General features: G+C 40.3%; 1 protein-coding gene across 1 annotated transcript; it reads left to right on the top strand.

Moving 5' to 3' along the window:
* Nucleotides 1-383: 383 nt before the first annotated feature.
* Nucleotides 384-24,937, top strand: LOC122760945 (myomesin-2-like). Its single transcript, XM_044016143.1, has 33 exons — nucleotides 384-444; nucleotides 1,626-1,760; nucleotides 3,876-3,968; nucleotides 4,453-4,588; nucleotides 5,051-5,205; nucleotides 5,677-5,769; nucleotides 8,436-8,524; nucleotides 8,849-8,887; nucleotides 9,589-9,753; nucleotides 10,773-10,934; nucleotides 11,050-11,191; nucleotides 11,466-11,665; nucleotides 11,751-11,804; nucleotides 12,270-12,397; nucleotides 13,329-13,512; nucleotides 15,661-15,835; nucleotides 15,965-16,086; nucleotides 17,090-17,277; nucleotides 17,367-17,493; nucleotides 17,776-17,954; nucleotides 18,105-18,219; nucleotides 18,654-18,813; nucleotides 19,435-19,541; nucleotides 19,639-19,683; nucleotides 19,929-20,065; nucleotides 20,487-20,631; nucleotides 20,842-20,901; nucleotides 21,454-21,521; nucleotides 21,606-21,719; nucleotides 22,328-22,415; nucleotides 22,516-22,554; nucleotides 23,984-24,089; nucleotides 24,748-24,937. The coding sequence occupies exons 2-33, from the start codon at nucleotides 1,648-1,650 to the stop codon at nucleotides 24,935-24,937; spliced, it is 3,918 nt and encodes a 1,305-aa protein (XP_043872078.1). The 5' UTR covers nucleotides 384-444; nucleotides 1,626-1,647.
* Nucleotides 24,938-25,125: the final 188 nt, after the last annotated feature.

The raw sequence follows: 25,125 nt of genomic DNA, 5'->3' as shown, positions 1-25,125 counted from the left end.
AAAAGCCTTTGTAAACATTCAATGTGCTATTTTGATACAGTTTTAATGATTTGTCTGAAAGGAAATAAAATGGTATGATCATTAAAATCATTCATTTTCCTTCTACTCTCAATGTTTATAGACATTTGATTTTAAACTTTCACTAAACATTCTGGGTAGAAAAAACATGTCAAATTCAATATGTGCATTGGATGGACCGCACCTGAAAATACAGTTTAATAAATCAGCAGTTGAAAATGCACACTCTCCATCCCCAAAATGCAGAATAAGAGCAAAATTTGGGGGTAAATGCTATATATAGTCTCAAGTGCCTCCATACATGGGGTGGAAGGGGGAGCAGCATTCCTCCAGTGAGAGGGTAATATTTTTGTTACCATCAGCAAGTGCTTCCCAAGCGGCATCAGGCTGGTCTGCCACCGCTTTGCGCTGTTTTAATCTCTTGGGGTAAGTCACTTTTTCCTATTATTCACTCACTCGCAGGCTGATAGTTTTTCTTGCCGGGATAGTAGTGAAGTTGAGAGCAGGGAGAGGATCGATCTGCCATCAGTGGTGGGAGAAGTATGTAATGCAGATTATCCCTCTGCTGTGTGAGGAAACAGCAGCAGCAGTCTGCTGTAATCTCCCTTAACGCCACTTTCTCACATACCAGGGCATTAAGAGGTTGCTGACCCTCTTGTCCTAGTTTGTGTGAGCCAAACACAGTCATTATAAATGTTTCAGTGTTGATAAAGTAGATTTAACAGAACACAAATTAGACTCAGAGGACAGAGTTTGGATGTGACAGCTGCATTCATCTGAGTGTTATTCAATTGAAAAGAGCAGGAAGAGTAGGATCGATGATGTTTTTAATTAAATATTGTCAAGGCTGTGCACTGCTGGTAATGACTCTATTTCCTGCATTACTCCAATCATGGAATAGGCTGACAGCTATTCATAGCTGAGCTGTGTGAGGCTGTAAGGTGAAACACTGGAAGTGCTGAGCTCTGGCAGAATGTTGGCCCTGATGTCTCCTAAGTGTTGGACTTTGAACATGTCTTCTTGGGAGACAAATGCTGTCCTATGAATGATTTGTATGGATTCACGATGAATGTGTGTTTAGCTAAATATGACCCGATACTGTTGTGGAGCTTGAGTTGCAACAAGGAAACCTTATCATGCAGATGTCATCACATCTAATAAAGTAAATGTGTATTAGAGAAACCTCAGAGTGACTGAAGTTGAGAAGGCAAGAATTACATCGATATTGCTAACATGGCTAATGTGTGCTGCTCTTGGCAAGGCTGTGAGGCAAAATTCTCTGATTAAATACTGATTAATCTTTAAGTTGAAGGGTTACGATAGTCAAACTCTCGTTGAAGGGAGATGATTGGAAGCAGAAACTCTTGCTCTTTTCAAGGTTGTCTCCACAGAAATCAGCACCTGTCAGACTTTAGATACTGGTGGAAGCCAGTTTGTGGTTTATCCAGGTCTAATGAGAACCTGGACAGATGATTATATGTATCTGCCCTGACAAGCTGCTCCTCAGATTCAGATGTAGTGTCCGGCTGCTCATGTCCGATGTTACCTCTGCTCTGAATTCTTCAACCATTTCCAAAGCCTTGGTAACAGAAAACTCCCCAACACAGGTCTCCTTGAAGTGTTCCAGTCATGGCTTCCAAAGTCATACCTTGGTATAAGAAGAAGCACACAGGCGAAGTCAAAACCGATTATGCTTGTCAATGTTGTGTCAAGTACCAGCAGCAGCTGCAGCAAATACAGAGGTATGAAGGTGCCGTTCACCTACGGCTTTGGTAGAGTCCAGCTTTTGCTGCTTTTAGAGTCCATACTGTAGAGCCGCTGCTGGGGGCCACACATCAACTACATGCTCTCTGTTTGTCTTCTGACATCAGATTCATAGCTGATCTTCATAAACTAACCAACCCATGACTAAGTTATTAAGACCAAGGCTTGTAACAGGACTTCCTCTATAATAACTAGTAGTACATGGTAAACTCATAACATCCTCATAAATGGCTTTAGGAGTTTGGGATCTCCATCAACAAAATTGATGGGTTCCCTTTCTTTCTTCTTTTGCTTTTGTTGTGTTTGACGGGGTAATTCAACTGTTTCCTGCAGACTAAACAGTCATATGTAATAATTCCAATCCAAGCAATAATGTGTTTCATTGAGCTGTCTGTGCGTAAAGTAAAATAAAATAAATTGAATTGAATTAAAGCTGCCCACAGGATTTGCAAGTATGAAGTCACATTACATTTAAAGTGAGCTTCAGCCACTTCTATGTATCTTGACGACCACATCCACAAATACAGCAACAACATCAAAGAGACAAGTGCAGAAATGCAGTAAATAATAAAGAACATAGAACAAGGCAGCAATAATCAAATAATAAAAAATCAATTGAAGCTAATACAGCTAGCACAGACGTCTTCCTTAGGTAAAAAGATGAATGATAATAGTACAGTTTAAAATAGATGTATTATTTTATTTTTTATGATGAAAAGAATAAGAAGCAGTTAAATTCATTAACATGGTTACCAGCCATGAATAACAGATTGTATGCACTTAACAAAAGGCTCGCCAAATAAAATTTCATATTGCGTTAATTGTAGGTTAATGTTTAGTGTTTGCTCCACTGTATCTCACAGTGAGGTAGACTTTTGCCACTGGAAACTGAAAGATTGTATCAGCTTGAAAACATCTTGCTCATCCACACCATAGACCTGTTGATCCCCTGCTCCCACCATTAGTAAGTTAAAATGTGTTATTTTGTGACCTTGGTTTTTGAAATCCCTCTTTCAGATTGATCTAAGTGACACAAACTTACTAAACAGACCAGCAGCAGCTTTGTCCTTTTCAGCAGGGACGTTGGCGTGGGGAGTGAGCATTTTACAAAGCAGCACAAACTTCAGTTCCCTGTCATAAAAGTCTAAAACTGATATGTATATTTTATTAGATGAGCCTTTTGTTCAAAGTCTAAAATCAGTTTCACAAAGCATGTGCCAGACACTCCCCTGCAAGTTCTAGCTAAAAAAAAGAAAAAGAATGTAGAAAAAAGAATGGGCTGTATGTAGGATGCTAATTTTGTTAGCAATGTAAGGAACTAGAAAATGAATGAACAACTTACAGTCTTTACAGTTTTTTCCAGCATCTGTGGAGCTTAAGACATCAGAAGGTGCAGCTTTGTAGTGTCATACAGGTCATGACTGATAATTATTCTGTTTACTAGCGCCTCATCTGCTCTAAGCATTGCTGTAGTTCTCCTTTTTTGCTGAGTTCTAATCAAATCAAAGACTATTTCAGATTGGAGCCACTCCTAACCAAGTTTCAATCACAAGGTCGATCTGCAGACCTTGTGACCTACATCTGAGGCCACTGGTCAGAGTTGTAGATACTGGTACATTTTCTTACATCAGAGTAGAGTAGAAAAACATGGCTTGGTCCAGTTGTATACAGACATTATAATGTTGGTTCAATTTTCATTAATATCATAGATGATATATGTGATCAAATAGATTTATTTTAATACCCTCTGTAGTAGTTGCTCTCCAGAAACCAAAATAAGTTAGGATACTTGACTAGTTCAAGTTTTATACATTGGTAATCCATTAGAGAAAGTTCAGGTTTACAGATGACATCATACTGCACATTGAAAACCAAAGGGTGTCAACACACCACATCACTCAAAGCTGTCATTCATTTCCGACACACTGATGACATTTTCCATTTTAACTCAACTAAAACCTCAGATGGATCTTCTGAGATTTCTTTTTTTTTTAACAGCAAGTGCTTCTACAAAGCTAAAACCCCAAAAGTCCAATGTGGTGGTGATTTTCCTTTAAAAGTTGTTTCATAACAATTGACTCTTCCTTCAGCAGGAAATCCAGCTCTAAATTTGTGAGCCAGGTTCAGGCCAAGGCCACAGAGGCTATGGCAGAACAAGTCTATACCATACCGGTGTTCCGGCACAGGTGAGTTCACTGTGGCTACTGTTTTATCTCAGACTATTTTAGGTGTAAGGTTATACTGACCGACAGCTCTCTCTTAACTGAGCCAAGTCACATGGCACTTTTCTCCAGTGTTACTTTTAAAATGTTAATTAACATGTAGTGCTGAAATGTGAGGGAAGTTAAATGACTGTTTTCACTGTTGCATTGCAATTTAAGCTCTACTGGTCAGATGAAATCAGGCAAACACACCCTCAAAAACAACATTCTGATAAAGTTTCATTAAATACTTTTGAGCAGATCAGACCAACTTTTTCATGCTGTCATTTTCAAGACTTCTCAGCATTCCTAAAACAATTATAGGTAGAGCATCAGTCAATGTGCAGCTTTAATGTCTTCCTCCAATTTTCTGATTCCAAGTTACTGCTATGATCTGGGATGTCTGTGAGATCATTCAGTTAGTCCTGTTTGTTCAGTAGTAGCTGAGTATGATTGAATGTGTCGTCAGGTGTGCTTCGGAAGTTGAGGAGCACCAGAGGGTGGTCACACATGTTGAGAAAGGACTGGCTGTGATTCAGGAGGAGCTGCACAGAATGAGGATAGCCACAAAGGTTCATGTGGAGAGTTTGGAGATCCAGAGAGAGGTACAGCTGTTAACGCCGTCATGTGATGCTGCGCTTTCTGTTTTGTGTTAACTTGATTTACTGTATATATATTTATTATTTATTTGCAAACTGATAGCAAACAAACTGTAGTTTAGTGGTTTAAAAACAAGCCTGTTAGATTATTTATTTAGTATATTTATCAGAGCCTAAATGAAAAATAGTATTCACCTCCTGTTACATGGTTCAAATGCATTAATGAAATTAATGAAATGAAAGACCACAGGTTATTTGACCTCCCTTAACTATTTTATCCCCTGATAACACTTTCATAATCTCTTGTTAAAGGTACACAAGTACGAATGAATGTTAGGATAGAATTAGACAGAATGAGATGTGTGTACAGTGTAATGATGAAAAGCAGCAGTCACTGTTTTCATTTCAGATACAACTTAAGACAACAGAGCTGTGAACATTTACCTGACGCCATTTACATTCCTCCAGGTTAGGAGCATGATGACCAGGAGGTTGGATTTGTTGGACGATATCCCCAAGATGCCGGACTTCGTGTTGGCTCTGAGGCCCCACACCGTGTGGGAGAAGACTCCAGTGAAGCTGTTCTGCACTGTGCAGGGAAACCCAAGGCCTGTCGTCAAATGGTCAGAATATTCTCCTCTTACCTGCTCCCTTTCATCTAAAGCTGTCAAATGCTTACTTTATCTCTTTTAGTCTATCTATCTATCTATCTATCTATCTATCTATCTATCTATCTATCATCTATCTAGCTAGCTAGCTAGCTAGCTGGTTATCTAGCTAGCTAGCTAGCTATCATGACAGGCATCACACCCTGTCATTATGCACTATCAAATACAGTATTTTACAACATATAACACAAGTCACAAATAGATAGATGTTCAATGTTTTCATAATTTTGTTGTTCGTGGTACAACTCGTGCTACAAAAATCTTGAACATCTTGATATTTTTAATTGAACTTTTCCTTCAACCCCTTCATCAGTCTAGTGTTGAGTGTACCCTTCAGTGTTCACATGGCTTCATCCCACACACATAAACTGATTTCAGATATGAAACAGCGTGCAAGTAAAATCACTGAGTGTCTCTTTTTGGCAGGTATAAAGGAGGAGTGCCAGTCGACCCACTGAGCGCCCCTGGAAAGTACAGGATTGAAAACAAGTATGGAGTCCACAGTTTGATCATAAGCAGGTATAGTTTACACTTAATCTTCAGAAAATTGTGTTTGCACATATTGCAGTATATGTTTCATTCATCACTGTCATGTCACTGGTCTGAAAGGTGAACAGAAAAGTTCAATAAATCACTTGATGACTTCATTTTCTTACCTGTCAAAACAAATGTTCAGGGGATATTTTGAAACTGTAGCTCAGCGGTTTCCAATAGATTTTTATTTCCCAGTGTTAATTTATGTCACACATGCTGGCCATGGGCCTAAACATGCAGAGATAAATACTTCATATATGTACATATACAGATATACCTCTGACACACAAACATGCTCATGTACGGAAGAGTATTACGGCCACAAAAAACAAAACTGCATGAATTCTGAGAAAAGGTCAGACTTTAATCTCAGAATTCATGCTGTTTTATTTATTTTTCTTTCTTTCAATTAAATTTTTTGCATGTTGCCCTAATATTTTTCTTGTGCTGATGAAGTTGAGGGGAATTATTTTCAAACTTTTTAATCCAAATAGCGTGTACGGGATATGCTGAACTCTGAGCTTTTCCACTTGTAGTCAGAAGTCAGGATTTTCCCCAAGTCGGATTTACAACTCGGAAAGTCAGAGCCACCTCACATGCTTTGACATAGGACTCCAAGATGGCTGCCGCTCTGCTGCTTTCGCTATTGCTATAAATCAGTTGTACACATTGTACTCCATTAACGTGCTGCTACGCAGTTATTTTTTGTGCAAATTACAACATAAGCATTGTTATTGACTGGTGTTGCCTAAGATACATTTGCTTCCATGTCTTTTTTCTTTTTTTTACCTTTAACTGGAACACAGTCAACTTTAGACCTCCAACATAAATGAACAGGTTGTAAATATGGTGGAGCAACCCCATTGAAATCCTGAAGAAATCTGTTGCATACAAGGAGAAGCAGAAGAGAACTACGACAGAGAGATAATAATGAGGAAAATAAGGAATAATGAAAAGTCACTGCCTGAGAGGGAGAGCAGACTGAGGATCATAGCTCAGCCTGCTGGCCCGTTAGTCATCTTCAAGACTCCTCAGCTGTTCATGTTGAAGTGCTGACCTTTGCGTCATTCGAGCCATGAATTCCTGCTGCTCCCTCTCTCAACCTCTCTCTCTCTATCTCTGTCTCTGTCGAAGTCTCTGAATATCACTGTCCCTTCATCATGACTTTACAGGGTCAGTGAGACACCCGGCTGACGCTCACCGCCATATCTTTGTCCGAATTGTTGATTTTCCTTGTGGAGGATGTAAAAGTGTGTTTTTTCCTATGTTAGCAGAAGAACACGGGTTTAGTTTGTGTCCCCACAGCTGAAAAAAACATCACCGTTAAAATAGTTCTCTCTGGGGTGGAGGTCACATTTTTCCCTCAGTGCACCTTCTGATCAGTGAGGTCATTTTACAAAAGAAGCTGTACACGGTGTCATCGGCTTAAAGAGAGCAGAGCTAATCTTGGAGACCCAATGAGGAGTTGTTGAGGAATGAAGGACCTCAGCTGCTCTATGGCTGATTGATCAATGACTTTTCTACATAATTCAAATTAAGTTATCCGAGAAAAAACCTTTCTTCTGTAACTCTGTTTCCTGCTTAGGGGACATCTGGCCCGTCATGAAAGACTTTGACCAATCATCAGTGCATTTTACAGTGCACATACATGTCCCTTTAGTGGTATTCCAACAACTGCCCAAAAACAGGGGTGTACAATTAAGAAATATCACATTGGAGGGAGTGTTGTTATCTCCAGTATTAGTAGTCCTGGAATGTTCACAAGTGGTCAGAACTAACCTTTTAATGCAATAAAACACGTCATTAGGGTAAAGGCTTTCAAAAATGGAGCCATTACTTTAAGTAGACATGTCAAAGCATTTTTTATAACTTATTACTCTCTTGACCTTGATGGCAAGGTTAAGATTTTTCAAATAACCTGAGTAAACACAGCCAGCAACTACTCACCTGCATGTGGCTAATGCTCAGGCCAACAACATCTGAATACCTGTCAAACGGTTGACTTGACCGGCTTCAAATGTGACAGGTGACTAACTAAGGGCGACTTTGACGTTGTAACCTGTAGGTTTGCTCCTCCAGCTGTCATTATGAAGTGCCTCCCAATCAGCTTTCTTACCAAATCAACTGCACCTTCCTACTGCTTTGAACCCACTGTGACGAGTCTCAGGAGGTATAAACCAGACACTGAGATCAACACTGCAATGGACTTCAGGAATCTTTTGAATTCAAACAATCTCTGGCTTTATGGAAGCCCTTGTTCCTAGCGACCAACACATGTGAATCCAATATTTTTCAAATGCACCAGTTAGTCTTTGCTCAGTTTCCTCTCCTCTCTCTCTTCAACCCATCTTACTCATGTGGCCGTGGTGCACATTCATTAAAATTGAACGTTGGAATATCCTTTGAATGCAGATCATATGAATTTCACAAAATTTGCATCACAGGATTTGTGCAATTCATGTCGCCAGACATGACCTGGAGAAAACATGACATTAATCTAGTAATCCTGATGACATCAGATTGAAATGGAATCATTGTTTATGTCAGTTTTGGAAAATAAGATAAGCTATTACAGATTTCTATTCAAACCAATGAGTTTGTACAATGATTTTGACAGCTGCAGTACTGACATGTTTTGTATGCTTTTACAGGTGTGTGGTGAGTGATACTGCCGAGTACAGTGTTATGGCAACCAACCAACATGGCACGGCCTCCAGCATGGCCACAGTTACTGTCAAGAGTGAGTGATTCTCTGTCTCTGGCTCAGTGTTTCCCAAACTTTGCAAATGACTGTGACCCAAATCACAAAATAAATGGTGACAAGAGCAAATGTATGCATAAATGAGCGGCTAAATCGCAGCCATATCTGTAACAGCTGATATTATTTTGAATTGGTAAACAAATCATTTCCAAGAGATGTGTGGTAAATCCATTAAAACTTAATTTTATGCATTTTATTTAAAGCATATACACATAAATCTTAACAAAAGGGTTGGAAAAATTCTGAAAATCTGTTCAAACTATGACTATTTCTCTGTGCAATGATGGTTTTTGTTTTTCACAGGACCACCAGGACCTGGGGAGTCCTGCTTGCTTGGTCTAGGTGAGAGGAGAGAATGAGTATCTATCTGGAGTGTGTGTGTGTGGGGCGAGTCTCTCTGATTTTTGTTTGGAATCAGGCCCAGACACAAATCACTAACACATGGGGTATTTTGGCTACAGATAGCAATGCATGTGATAAGTGATAAGCAGTGGAAACTATTGTGAGGAGACACTGAAAAACAAGAGGAACATGTGATCATGTTAAACACATGATCTGTGTAAACATCCAGGAGAATAACATTACTCCATTATTAGACAATGCACTAGTTGTCAGTCCTGGTCCTTGGGAAACCACTGCCCTGTGTGTTTTAGTCGTTGCCCTGCTCCAATACACCGGGACGTCGTCAAGGTGTGTCAAAGCCTGATAACGTTTGAATAGGTGTGTTGGAGCAGGTCAGTGAGTCCCTAAGTAACAGGACTGATTAAACATTGAGGTAATGGTTGAGCAAGTTACCACGCATGACTAAACCAAGCAATCCACTGCAGCTACAGACACTGGAGAATCAGAATGTATATGTCACCCTGGACATTCTTCACAACTTCTCTGTCAAATGTTTGGACAAATGAGCCCAGGTTACCTTAACATTGCACAAAAGGTAGCAGAGTCAATCTGTCCAACGTGTCTTTAAATTTTCACTTTGAAAAACACCTGTTACTTGTTTGATGTTTAACCCGCTGTCTTTCATCTTCATCTTCGCCCAGTTCCTCATTTGACTGAACTCCATGCCAGTAAGCTGGAGGTGGCTCTGCTCGACCGCTTCCGCGTCAGCTTCGGCGTGGAAGGCCACTCCATCAGCCTGGTGTGTACCATGGTGGTCGTCCCTGACCTCCCCAATGTACCACCCTATGTCCAGTGGTACAGAGACGGTAAGACATGACTTCCATCTTCTACAGGGATGGTGTGTGTGAGTGAGGAGGTGTAGGTTTATCTGTAATGACATGTTTCCACAAGCGCAACTCGCCTCGCCTTGGCACGGCACGTTTATGCAGCATTTCCACTAGCATAGTACCTGGTATCAGGTATTTTTTTTAATACTTTCTCTGGCGAGGTTCAAAGTGAGCTGAGGCGATACGATGCGTGATGTCACCAGACTGCCGGCCACTGATTGGTCAGAGTGTCGCCACAGGAAGAGACGACGTCCGACACAAACATCAAGCCAAACAATGATGAACTGTAGATCAGTTAAAAAGACTTAACAATCCTAAAAATGGGTGTTAATCTCCAACTATTGCTAGAGAAATGTCTAAAATCTCAATATTTAACAGAGGAGTCTAGTGACCGCACTGCTTATCGTGAGCAGCATCACAAACCCTGACGCTGTATTTAAGTCCAGTGACATCATGGAGAAAGTACTGAACAAATATTTTTAATAAACTGATTCTAATAATTGAGTAAAACTGAAAAAAGACTGCTCGTCACTTGTGTGTGTGTGTGTAAAACAAAGTCACGGCAGTTTCATGCAGCCGTGCAGTGATGACTCCGCCCACGTTGAGGAGGAATTATATTGCAATGGATACACAACCTAAACCGTGCCGTGCCAAGGCAAGATGAATCGAGTCAAGCTGGGACCATAGGTGGAAAAGGGGCTTGAGTTTGTTCTTCTGTTAGAACATTATTATTAATTATTAACATGGTTCAGTCCTATTGAACAAGTTAAGATGTGTGTTTCACAGCAACATCTTAAGAGATCAGGATGAATTTTGTCATGTTTATGTAAGGTGGTAATAGCGATAAGCAGAAAAAGGTCTGTACAGATCCAGAAAGTTTATGGATCAATAAACTGGATCAAAATTTAAGAATTCCAGGTGTCTGTATGTGAGGTCTGAGCTCTCCGGCTGCTCTTCATTTATTTTATCTATTGTTATTTTATTGTTTCTCCTAACAGATAAACTGCTGAAATCAAGTAAACTGGTGGAGATGGCGGTGGGTGGAGGTGCAGCCCGCCTGACGCTGCCCCACCTGGCCAAGGACGATGAGGGTCTCTACACCCTCCGCATCTTTACAAAGGACGGCACGGCTGAGCACAGTGCCTACCTGTTTGTCTCCGGTAGGACACGACTCTGCGTCATGTTTCACATCAATAAATCACAATATTGACGTTAGACTGTCAGTTCTTCATTTCTTGTCCTCCCTCCTCGTGTCTCCGTTGTCTTGGTCCCCAGATGCCGCTCCCTCTGCACCCGGGGCCCCTGGCGCACCAATGAGCGTAAAAGCATATGACATCAACTCAGACTATGTCCTTGTTGCTTGGAAACCCCCCAACACTGTCAACGAGGCGCCAATCACCGGATACTTTGTGGATCGGTCAGTGTGTGCCCTGAAATCTCCTCAGCCGTTCTTTTTATAAACCACAGTTGGCTCTTTAGCATGAATCACACTGCACTGAGAGTATTTAAAGCTGAAAGATTCAAGCTTTATATTTAATACACAAAAATATAATATATGAAAATCTGAAAGACGGTATATAATAGTTGGTATTTGCAGGTAGTTTTAAAAACCGTGTAATGATTTGACTTGAATATAAACTGGACATACTTTGTGATACGCCTTTCATTCTGTGTATTTATCTGATGTGAAGGTGTGAGGCCGGCAGCGACGCCTGGGTCCAGTGCAACGATTCTCCAGTGAAGGTGTGTAAATACCCGGTGCACGGCTTGAGCGTGGGCCGCTCCTACCACTTCCGGGTCAGAGCCGTGAACAGCGCCGGCATCAGCAGGCCATCCCGCAAGTCGGACAAGGTGACCGCTCTGGATGCTGCCGAGAGCGAGAGGCTGCAAGGTACCGAGGAAGGTAAATACAAGAAAATCAGCCGCGGTAAACCAATGTTACCTAACGGATCTGCTGTTGTCATTTCCTGCAACAGTGATTAAAATTGAGGGGAAATACGACATAGTGATCAAGGATGATGATCTGGAAGGTACAGTAGTAAGCAAAGATCTGGTTCTGATCTGGATTCAGATTCTTTCTTTTAATCCCGTAAACCTCTTCCGTATGATTCTAACACTATTCCCTCTTTCCATAAAGCATCATATTAACGATTTAAATGGCTAGTTGCACTGTAAATTTTAAACAACAATATTCTTCTTACAATAACATCCTTCTTCCCAATCCTTTCAAATAAAAAATCTAACTGTTGTGTTAGCATCTTTGATTTAACTCCAACATACAGTATATCTATATAATCTATAATATATACAGTATATACAGTAGATTAAAGACAATTTAAGATTAAAGTTGATTAATCATGCGTCTTTTTAAACAAACTGCATCTATTAGTACATTAAAATAATGATAACTTTACTAAATCACTAAACAGTAAACGAGTGCATTATGTGGGACTTGTGCCGTCTTTTTGCCTCAACATGGTTCAATCCCAATCCAGGTTATGTAACTCTCCCCGCGGAGCCCACCAACGTGCATGCATCTGAGATTTTCAAATCATACGTGGTGTTGAGCTGGAATCCTCCCAGCCCTCGCGGACGAGCGCCGCTGTGGTACGTCGTCGAGAAGGTGTGTGTGTGTGTGTCGCTTCACTTTTGGTCAACAATTTCCATCAATGTAGCTCTCACTACAGTGAAAAGAAGGCAAATATGTGAAATGAGTGTCATGGTTATGTAGTAGAACACAATGAAACCTCGACATGTTACTGTTTGGGCGCCACTTTATTGTACCGAGCAGAGTTAAGGCCTGAGACATTACAATAAAACGACAAGAGGAAGATTTCTTTTTTCATTTAAGGATAAAGATGAGACTACATTTTGGTTTGCAGAGCTGAATAGAATGTGTTTTCACAAGCTCCTTCTTCCCCTTTTTTTGGTTGCAAAAACCAAAAGTATGCTTCAGGTGATTTAGTTTTTCTTCTTCATTTTCATTGTTGGCAGCAGAAGATGGTGAGAAAAGAAAAATGTAAACCAACAAGATTTACATGAAGCCACTTTATGCATCATTTAGACGTAAATAACTTAAATAACATTATTAGTCACTGCAGTAATTATGGAATGGAATGCAGTGTATGTTCCATTTTACTACACACTGATCAGTGTGAGTAGTTTATTAACACAGGTAGATGATATAGCCCATATGTACATTTTTATTTTGTCTATTTATACAGTTACAGGGAGTATAAAGGAAAAGAAAAAGAATCATATGCACAATATGCAAGACTGAAACAATTAAATATCAATACTATATAAAAAAGTAACAGAAAAGTAAAATATAATCATGTTTTCATGAGTGTATAATTATGAATCATTACACTTACTAGAGTTTATAATAGTTAAGTTAGAGGTTTTCATGAGAGTCCACCATGTCACACCTACAGTAGAATCTGCAGCCTGACAGTTTGTGTTCAGGCTGCACTGATGAAGTTGTCGCAGATGACTGTACCTTCTCATTCACCCCCTCAAACCCCCCAACCCCCCACACCCTGACTCTCCCACAGTGCTTAGCAGGCACTGGAGCGTGGCAGCGGATCAACACCGCAGTCAAACTGCACTCACCGCGTTATCCAGTTTTCGATTTGCAAGACGGGCAAAAGTACCAGTTCCGAGTGTATTCGGTGAACATGTACGGCTCCAGTGAGGCCTCGGCGCCTTCTGAGCCCGTCCAGAAGGTTGATGAGGATGGTAAGGACCGTACCCACTGCAGAAAGTTTCATATATATGTATATCTATATCTATATATAGATATAGATATATATGTACACAGCACATCAAACTAATCTTTATTATGCCTTAAGATTCTCTCTAAATTTTACTGTTACTGTTTAATTACTTTAAGTAAATTCAACAACATATCAGTTGTTCGTTTTATATAAAAGAAGAGAGTAAAAATAGTTGAAATGACAAAAGGAGACATTTAAACTTTAGATCTTAAAGCTTTCATATGAGCAGAAGAAAAGTTTGAAAAGTGCCTTTGTCAACTGTGAAAATCCACAAAAACACAAATGGGAAATTTACAGAATCAGCTCATATTAAAAAATCAGTCACTATTGATGATTATCAAGATAAATATCTCTCTGTAGGGAAATGAAAACAAAAACATCAAAACTAAAATACTCAAAGTTATCATGTGTTATAAACATTGATATATGTAGACTTTTTGTTGCATTGCTATTGAGGAGAATTATATTGGGATAATTGTTGTTGAATTATTATTTAACCCTCAGATTGTTCATCAGCTATGTTTTTAATGTTCTTTTCCACACCTTGCAGTCAGCTGAAAACATGGACTCTAACAATGACATTTGTTTCAAAATGACTGGCTGTGTTTTACAGGTGTGGAGCTGTCGGTTGGTATGTACACTTTACTGGAAATCTGTTGATTAACTCACGTTTCCACACTGTGTGTTTTCTAACTGTGAGCACACTGTCGTTCTCCTGCTGTTGCCAGCGCTTGCCACTGAGCTACAGAACTGAGTGGCCCTCATTCAGATATTAAAGATATTTAGGGCCTGGGCACGACTTTGTGGAAGGAACCTATTGTTATCCTTCAGATTATTATTATACTGTATAAATATGACACAGTGGAACTATAATCACATCCCTTTACTCAAGTGCCACATTGTGAGAATCTTTAATTCAATTCAATTCTATTTTATTTGTATAGCGCCAAATCATAACATACATTATCTCAAGGCACTGTACATAGACAACATCAAGGAATGCAGATAACCCAAAAGTTCACACAATGAGCAAGCACTAGGCATCAGTGGAGAGAAAAAACTCTCTCTTAACAGGAAGAAATCTCTGACAGAACCAGGCTCAGAGATGTGCGGCCTTCTGCCTCGACCGGTTGGGGTGAAAGGAAAAAGGGGGACAGTGTAGAGGTGGGGGACAGAAATCCACGAGTGTTTAACACAAGACTCACGTTTCACTGAAATCACCCTTTAAACACTGAAGTGGGGTGGAGTGGCTCAGTGGTTAAGATCCGTACCCTGTGTACCCTGTGTGCAAAAGACTTCATGGTCGCAAATTCAACTCCACCCCTGGCAGGTTGTACTCAATTCCCTTGTAAGTCGCTTTGGATAAAAGCGTCTGCTAAATGACATGTAATGTAATGTAATGTAAGTTACCTGAACTCATAACTTGACTTGCCCCAGTGATTCTTCTGGCGTGTACTTGGACTTTTTTGTAATTTGCTAAATTATTTTGGCAGTAGATATTGAAACATTGCTTCAATATTGCTGTGTCATGGTAATGTGTTAAAAGCCTACAGTGTTACAATCATTTACTTTTCATGCACACAGATTTTACATTAAGTTTTACACCTTTTTTTATTTGTAGGTCAGCTCTAAGTGGAGCACTGAGGCCCGACTGTAACATAAGGAGTCAGACTCTGTCTTTCATAAACTCAAACACGCAAAACTCAAACCTCCACTTAGACCTGAGTCTGACAGAGAAGAACACAAACTGTGTGACATCATCTGACTATGTTCGCATGCAGAACCTTTTCTGTCCATGTTACTGGACAAGTGAAAGCCTAAAAATCCCTGATTATGTGAATTTATACTGCATCTTTTACATTTTAAGTTCATGTGTATGCATATCTGAGTATATTTGTTATGTTATTGAGTGTGTCATATGCCCCTAAAAGGTTTTTGTATGTCCTGCTGCCTAACTTGGCCGGGAAACTGTTGCTAAAAATGTTTAATCTCAATGAATTTTATGCTTAGTCAAATAAAGGTTAAACAACGACTAATCATTATTCTATAATTATTTATAAAAGTGAAGTTATGTGGTAATTAATTGTGACTCCTTTCTCTTGGTGAACAGGTGTCCCCTCTGCTCCTGGTCACGTCGTTGCCAGCAGGAACACCAAGTCGTCTGTGTTTGTGCAGTGGGAGGCTCCCAAGCATCTGAAAAACCTCATGGGATATTACATCGATGGCCGTGTTGCCGGATCCAAGGAGTGGTTCGCTTGTAACCATAAACCCTTCAAACACACCAGGTATAGTGCACAACTCATGGTGTTTTCAATATTAAAATACAATTCTTCGTCTAAGTCATTTTCTGCTACTCCATTGTGGGCTCCACTTCCACAAATGTAAACCAAATGAAAACTGAGTGTGTGTCTCAGGTTTGTGGTCCATGGCCTGGTCCAAGGTGAGACCTACGTGTTCCGTGTCCAAGCTGTCAATGTCTTTGGCCTGAGTGAGGAGTCGCAGGATTCTTCACCCATCGCTGTGGAGCCGGCCCTCGGTAAGACGGACGCCACTTTTACACCAAACTCAAAATAATACAATGAGATCAGCTGACGTTTTCAGTAAACGCAGGTGGTAGTAAAAGGGAAACACATCACTGAAGATAAAAAAAACATTTTCTTGCTGTTTTTTTTGGGGTAATTTCCAGGTAAGGGCGTGGATTATGGTATGTATCATATCGGTTTTCCTTAACCCACTTCCTCCTCATCACTTGGCACAACGTGTTTTCATTACACCTGTCACTGTGCACTGCACTGTAGTAACACAACACACTGGTTTGTGTCAGGAGTTCACTTGTTTCATATGTACATTTATTCAGCACAGGTGAAAAAAAGGTAATGTGTTTTCAACACTGTGATGTTGTAGGTGGTTATAAATGATCAATTTTGGAGGGTCGTGTGACGTATTGACTCATACTCCGCATCTGTGCAGGCGCTGTGTACACAAAAAAAACATTTTACTCACCCAATCAAATCCACATTAGTTTAAATGTATGTTTTTTTCAGTTTATCTTGCCATTAGACAGCATTTTGTAACAGGAAAATGAAGTTTGTGTCACTTTGTAAGCTGCTCACTCATTCGTGCTGTTTAGGTAAATCTGAACAAAGGATGGCAGCAGTGGAGCAGCAGCTTCTGTTTGTTTTTATTATAAAATCACTCATGTTCTCTCTTGAGTCTGGTGCAGGAGAATGAACGGTTTCCAAGGCAACACACACTTCAGTTTCCGGTCAGGAACTACTGTGTAATGTGAGATAAAATGAGGAACATATTCTTGAGATATCGTAGACTTAAGAAGCTGTGGATTGTATTCCTGAACCTTTTGTTAAGTGATTAAAACACTTTTAAAGCTCTGAATATGAGTCAGTACTTTATCACTTTAGGGTCCACGTACCTCACAGTCCCTTTCAATATTCAAGCACGGACATATTTTCTAATTCTAAAAACGTTTGCAATGAAAAATGTTTTCCGTTCCAGTTTAACATTAAAACCTTGTGATCCAGCGACTCCCAGTTCTCCCTATGGAATCGCCTTGCTGAGCTGTGACGGCTCCTCCATGACTATCGCTTGGAAGAGTCCCAAACGCTGCGGTGGCTCCAAGGTCAATGCCTACTACGTCGACAAGCGCAACGCTGACACTCTGCTCTGGAAGGAAGTGAATCTGGCCCCCATCACAGAAAGAGTCTACACTGTTAGTCTACACATCACAACATGAATGTGGTGAAAGCTCAGTGTATTACTTTCTGAATCTCTAACAGTCACTTTTCCCGGTGTCAAAAGGTTGATAATGTGACAGAAGGAACCTTCTACGAGTTTAAGGTCCAGGCTGCAAACATGGCAGGTGTTGGTGTACCATCAGCTCCCAGTGTCCCCATGAAATGTGAAGCGTGGACCATGGACGAACCAGGTACGAGGCGTATCCACAGCATACCATAGCACTGTTAGTCATACAGATAATGTTTTGACAGATGCATTTCAATCTTGTGTCACTGAGTGTTTACAAGACCAGATAGCCCTAGTTCAGGTGTAATTTCTGACCTTTAAATCACCCTGTGTTTTCATTTCATTTTAAAGCAAGAAAATCAGCCAACATTTATGCTTCTATTGTGGCGCACATTAGGTGGATCTGAAGGACAGACTGTCTTCTCTCTGTTGTCCTGTTAATGTTTGTTTGTGTTTATCCTTCAAGGCCCAGCCTATGACCTGAGCTTCAGTGAGGTCAGAGCACACTCCCTGGTCATCGTGTGGAAGGCTCCAGTGTACATCGGAGCGAGCGCCGTCACTGGATACTTTGTGGACAAGGCCAAAAAGGGCTCAACAGAGTTTGTTACCCTGAACCAGGAGGCTGTGAGTCACCGCTACCTGCAGGTACGAGACCTTCACCTGTTTGACCAGCGGGACATGTTCCATTTCAAGCATGATGAAGCTTGGATTTCCCTGTTTTTTGGGTAAAATTGCAGTTTGACTAATGAACAATAGCAGTGACATTTGTGAAGATGTTTCTGTGTTTTCCCTCAGGTGACTGGTTTGGAGGAAGGAGAAACCTACGTGTTCAGAGTCCGTGCTGTCAATGCTAACGGTGTGGGAAAAGCTTCTCAGCTCTCTGAGCCGGTCTGTGCCAGAGCTCTTCCAGGTAACAGCGACTAAATGCTTTTGTCTTTCAAACAAAACCTCAGGGGATGTGAGGATTCTCCACAACACCAGCATGATGTTTACTCTTCCATCCCATCATATGATGGCACAGTCCAAAAACATGCAGTTTGGTGATTAGGTTCATTTGACCATGGGTGGATGGATGAATGGATAAATAGATGTCAGCTGGGAGAACATGAGATAACGACTGATAGATGACATGAATAAACATGAATAATTACTAAAAACGATCGCTTAAAAACGTCCATTCATTCATTGAACACATTAATTTAGTTTCACTGACTAATGTCATTTTTTCATGAAGCAAAACTATTCTGACTGAAATAAAAATTAAATAAAGACTTAGCAGTTACTGATAAATGAAGGAATTCACAAATTTAAACCATGGCAACCACATGCGCTTCATGTCTGCAGGCACCACAGAGATCGTGGCCGGTGTGGACGAGGAAACTGGGGACATCTTCCTGTCCCTGGAGGCCTGTGAGATCAGCGAGATGTCCACGTTCGTGTGGTCAAAGAACTACAAGGCCATCGGCGACTGCCCCCGAGTCCAAGTGACATCGAAGGGCAGAACGTAAGCTCGCCTGCTGCAGCTGCAGCTGCAAGCTTATCCACACTTACTGACACTTGCTTTAATAATAAAGTGTGTGTGGAATAATCTGTGTTACTAAAGTCTGCCCACTGCCGTGACATCAAAACTGCTTCATGAAATGAATGAATCGCTCAGAGAGTGTGGGATGAAAGACTTAATAATTCATCCTAACACAATGTCCCCGCAACATGTGGAGACTGGCTAAGATTGGCTAAGGCCTCTGACCATAACCATGCCCTGAACCATGAATACAAACTATTTCAAAAACTCTGTAAACCAGTTAATCTTGATACTAAATATGGAACTTTGAGGAGCCTTGAACATCATCTTCTGTTCAACTTGTAATATGTGTGTGTGTGTGTGTCTGTGCTTCTGTGATTGTTTGTTTTTTTCTGTCCTGTATGTTTTTGCAAACAAAGCTGCTGTGATGCAAAACAATCCTTTTCAGACATGTTCTGATGATAAAGTATGATCATATAAAACAAAACCATCTTATTTAGAAGGAAATTTCCTGCAGCAGCTTGTTTCACACATGTTCCTCTGAAGTTCTCTCAGTGCTGGTTCATGTTTATGTAAAATGTGTGTTGTGTGTTTGTTTCTTAGCTCCAGACTGATTTTCACCAACCCTGATAAGGACGACCTGGGCAGATACTCTGTGATGGTCACCGACACAGATGGAGTCTCTTCCAGCCACACGCTGACCGAGGACGGTACGTCATCACACGTTTGTGCAGTGTGTGCTCATGTATGCTCCTTTCCCACATGTTGTTTTTTTTGCACTCATGCTTTTCTGACTCCTCTGTGCAGCCCTGAACACCATGCTGGAGCTCAGCCATGCCATCAGACATCCAGGTGAGTAGACAACACAATTCTGTATATGTATATGTGAAAATATACCTGTTAATATTACAAACATAAATACACGTACAAGTTATTCACAGTATTTTAAACAGCATTCCAGTTCAAATCATGTCAGGGTAATTTTATGGGGCATCCCATGGCCACGAGGAAAGGAATTGGGCTCGTACCCAGAGGGTCAAGGGCTGAAGTGCCACTGTGCAAGGTACTCACACCCCATTGTGTGTGTGTGTGTGCAGTTGTTCCTCTGAAACACGGCCTGAACTACGAGGTCCTGGAGAAAGGTCACGTGCGTTTCTGGCTGCAGGCCGTCAAACTGTCGTCCTCCGTGTCCTACAGGTTCATCGTTAACGACAAGGAAGTCACCAGTGGAGAGGTACTGCGACACACAGAATGAACACAATTATACATTAAATTATAACTGTAATGCTGCTGCTTCTTATATTTTCAAACATTGTTTACTGGATTTTGCAAACGCATGCAATTGTTTCAAAACATGTATAAATAATTATGAAGTCTGCATTTCCCATTCTTGAACAATCTGGATACAATAAATGAATACAGAATTTGAATTTAAATAATAATACTTGTTGATTTCTGGGAGAGAGTCAAAATCAAGTCATACCCAATAAGTTAATTCAGTTTAGATGAATATGTCTATTCCTTGAATATAACCCAAACTTATTATCGACCGGGTCTTCAATATTTATCTGTCATCAATCATTTCTCTTAAACACAGCATGGATACACAGATACACACATACACGCTGTACATGTGACCCTTGTTCTGCTCTCAGGGTCATAAGATCAGCCACGATGTGGCCACAGGAATCATCCAGATGACTGTGGATCATTTCACCAGAGCCAACGAGGGCACGTACACCGTCCAGATCAACGATGGCAAGGCCAAGACCCAGAGCTCCCTGGTGCTGGTGGGAGAGGGTGAGGCTTTCTCCGCCCACATGTCAATACACAGATACATTTAGAGGAGTTGCATGAGATGAGTAGCATTTTTTAGATGCTTTATTGTATTCTTTTTGATTTAATTATAGGCTTCTAATAGAATCTCTTCTAATCTGGTATTGGTCACAGTCCCACGGTGACCTTTAAAACACTTACTGAGACTCACTGTCTTTTTATTGTGTTTGTCAGTGTTTAAGGTTGCTCTGAGGGAGGCCGAGTTCCAGAGGAAAGAGCACATCAGGAAGCAAGGTACCACCACAACCAGTGGAAACATATACTGTACATTTTATTTCTATTGCACTTTTGCAGAAAAATAACACCAGCAAACAATATCAATTAAAATCAGTTAAAGGTACAGTATGCCGGTTTTTGTCATTATTGTTAAAAATTGTTAATTCCATAATCATCTTTTATTGTGACATAAAGTGAGGTATCAAACTAAATGACTCATTATTTCAAATCTGTGTGCCAGATTTTGTGAGAATCCTACTTTGTCTTAAGGCCTCAAAGATGTGTTAAATCCTGCAGGATATACAACATGGCCGACTTCATATTTGGTCATATTCCTCACCAAGTTTTGTCAAACATCGATGCAACTTTTTGAAACGATGACTGTCAATTGGGGGCGCTACTGAGCCATAGAAGTAACAAGATTGAATAAGGTTGTTGACATGATCTTAAAGAATCCTGTCAAGTTGATCGCACTCACGATACACCTGACCAAACACACATGTCAATAATTATCTGTTTAAATGCTGACAGTATCATTTGTGTGTTAACATATTCACTTTGTTGTTGTAGGTCCACATTTCTCTGAGTATCTGTATTATACCGTCACTGAGGACTGTACTGTTCTGCTCGCCTGCAAGGTGAGGAGCCTGAGCACATTTTAAAGCCCTGTTGACGCTTATTGATTTTCTCTAATCCCTGTATGTGTGCTGTGTTTGGGTCAGGTGGCCAACGTGAAAAAGGAGACGACTTTCCACTGGTACAAAGAGGAAGATGAGATTGTTCCAGAAACTCCTACCAATGTCATGTCGGGGGCCTGTGCACTGCCCATACCTCTGGTAACAAAAAAAACAATTTTTTGCATTGTTTTACGTTGAAATGATAATCATCTATGGAAGAGTATTAAGGCCACATGTAAAAAGATTAAAGTCAGAATTCTGAGATTAAAGAAAAAGTCAGCATTTTGACTTAAATCTCAGAATCTGAAATCTCTTCCATACTCGTCTGCCTTTAATCTGGAATGTGGGAGTTAGCCGCCCAAAAAAAAAGGCAGAAATGTACACAGTACAATACTGTATTTCAGCTACTGGAGTCAGAGACCAAAAAAACAACAACACTTCTCTTGTACATACCATTACAATCCATCCATCCATTCATTATCTACCACTGTAGACTGTGTCTGTGGACATATTTAACCTCATTTTGTTAAGAAAAGATGCTGCTGCAGCACTTTAATCATCTCATATTGTGGTGATATATTTCTTCCTTTCATGGCTGTTGTGGCAACAACACAACTGTGCTGTTAACACCATAGTTGATTTTGATAAATAGTTGAGTTTATCAAAGTGACATCGGACACAAGACAATGGTGTTGAGTTGTCAATGATGTTGTCAACTGTAATATGTAATAACATAATGATAATAATCACACTGTTTGTGGTGCCAGTTCTCCAGAAAAGATCAGGGTGTTTACAAGGCCGTGCTCGGTGATGACAGAGGGAAGGACATGTCCACGTTCGACATCTCAGGACAAGGTCACTTTATGAATGATTCATTTCCTCCTCACAGTCAGTGTGTTGTCTTTTGTTTCTGGACAAAGTATCTCACATGTTCTCATCTCTGTTTGATTGGCAGTGTTTGATGACATCATCAATTCCCTGGCCCACATCGCTGGTGAGTGAGAGCAGCTGACGTGATGTTTTATGTTGTGCATATTTACAGATGTGTACAAGAGACATTGGTTTAAGTTCTGAAGTGATGACGACGATGATATTAGGTTATATAAATAAAACTGATGACTTGTTCCACAGAAGAAAAGTCTTTAAGACAAAAAGCTTAATGTGACACATCTTTAGATTAAGAAAATGCTCCCAGGTTAAATTCATTTTGACTCCAGCAAACCTGAGAACTGAGTCAAAAACACTCATGAACATATTCACTAACGTGACTCAGCTTTATTCAGACTACAGGACGTGATACTGGAATTGTGTGTCCATCTTTTGTGTATTGTGTTGAATGATGAAAAAGATCATTTATAATCTGAGCCAGAGCAATCTGAGCTCATATCCACTTTTTCCAAAGAAAAATAGATTCGATTAATTCTGCATCATAAATGTTTAAGTAAGTGTGAGTAAGTGTCGTAGCCCATTTTACCAGAATACCTTTCAAGATCTGGCCATTATTTACAATGCAGTTTGTAGGGGAGGAAATATCTACCACCAAGTAACAATCTCTCCCCAAGAAGTATTCTGTCTTTCCGGTGTTAGCAAGAGGTTTTCCAAAGTGAAGTAAAGTATAACTCAATAGTTTACAGGACATGATACTCAACCTTTTCTATTCAACTCAGAGGTGGAGGGTATGAGTGTTAAATCTCACCATATAACTAGACTAAATAAATCTTCAATAACAGATTCTTAACTATTAAGAACAAAAGTCTCAACAAGGCAATATTAGAAATGAAGGGTTAACATACCAGTTTATTGAAATGTCCCATAGTAGAAAATACAGCCAGTAAGTTGTGTGACACACAGTTGATGTGTGGGAGCTTCTGTTAAGCAGACCAAACTCGTCAATGAATGGGAGCTCTGTCCCTTATATCCAAGATATCCCACCAGAATACAGACACTTTACATTTACATAGCCATTGTGATTTACTCAGGAATGCTATTTCCGTCTGAGGACCTTTTAATCACCATGGGGTATTTTCACATGACAGTTGAGCCACCTTGACTTGTCCACTTCCTGCACTGAGAACATCAGACACTACACACTTCAAATGAGACAGTGTTTACACTTCAGAGTGGTGGGACTGTCCCCAACTGATGAAGTTTGAACCAAGTTGATTAATTCATTTACAGATCATCAAAGAGCAGAATATACAGAGTGATGACGTTTCGTCTATTGTCTCAAGGGTGTGGTCTCACTGTCTTACAAGTTGTGCATGAACACCAGATTGTGTGTTTTAAATTTGAAATTTGAACAGTATAAAACATATTTAACATAACAAAATTTGAGTTTCATTACAACCTTGTTTCCTCTTTAGTGTCTCCTCTCAGGATGCGTGTTTATAGCAAGTGTTGACGTGTTTGTTTGTGTGTCTCAGGTGCGTCTGCCTCTGACCTGGTGCTGCAGTGCACTCCGGAGGGCATCAGGCTGCAGTGCTACATGAGCTACTACACAGAGGAGATGAAGACCGTGTGGAAACACAAGTACGCTTGAAGCACACTATGCACCAAAGGGTCACTCTTACTTTCCCAGTCAAGGACCCTGCACAAGATCAAAGATGTTCAAAAATGTTATCATGATATCCTTTTCTACATCATTTGAGATAAATGTAAATATGATTATACATCACAAAACAAATACAATCATTATTTCTTTAAGGCTGGGCGATAAAAAAAACATCTGGATATTTTTAGTCTATATCCTGATATATGAGATAAATGTGGATGTAAAGCAGCACACAGGCAGTTTCTCTGGACTCATGAGAAGTTTGAGAGTGACAATACTCTTTCTTATTTCTTAGAATTTGACTATGAATATAGTCAAATTCTGCACAACAATTAGGCTTAAAATTAAGTGGTATGGAGATATGAAAAATGTTAAATACACCACGTGTTCTTTGTCCTAAAACTATGATGCATCACTTTGTTATTCAAATGTTAAGGTCAAAGGTTGTGTGTATCAACGTAAGGCTTTTCACCTTCCACCAAAATTATTTTGACATTTTTGCCAAATTTGAAGTTGCCTCAAACCTCTGACATTTTGTGAAAAGACACATGTGACCATCACTGCCCTCCGACGTGTTTGTTTATGTGATAAAATGACATCATCATCATCATCATCATCATCATGTCACTCACACAGGGAGACAAAGATCGCTTCCTCTGAGAAGATGAGGATTGGCGGCACGGCGGAGATGGCCTGGATGCAGATCTGTGATCCATCTGACAAGGAGAAGGGTCACTACACCATCGAGATCTCAGACGGGGTCAAGACTCACACCAGGACCTTTGACCTCTCTGGACAAGGTAGCACATCTGGAACACAGAGATAATGCACGTTAAATCATCATCTGATGACACCAGCTGGTTTGACACAATATTGTAAGGGAATATTTCTACTGATTTGGCAGCAACGATCACCCTGAACCAGCTTAACAAAGGCCATTAACACCAGTACCAGTGGTTGGTTTTTTCGGTTCTGTATCACCCACGCATGATTTGTGATGTCATGAATGCATTT

This window comes from Solea senegalensis, unplaced genomic scaffold (genome assembly GCF_019176455.1).
Source record: "Solea senegalensis isolate Sse05_10M unplaced genomic scaffold, IFAPA_SoseM_1 scf7180000014209, whole genome shotgun sequence".
In the NCBI taxonomy this organism is placed as follows: Eukaryota; Metazoa; Chordata; class Actinopteri; order Pleuronectiformes; family Soleidae; genus Solea; species Solea senegalensis.
The sequence above is the reverse complement of the archived record's forward strand: the minus strand, read 5'-3'. Positions and strand labels throughout refer to the sequence as shown.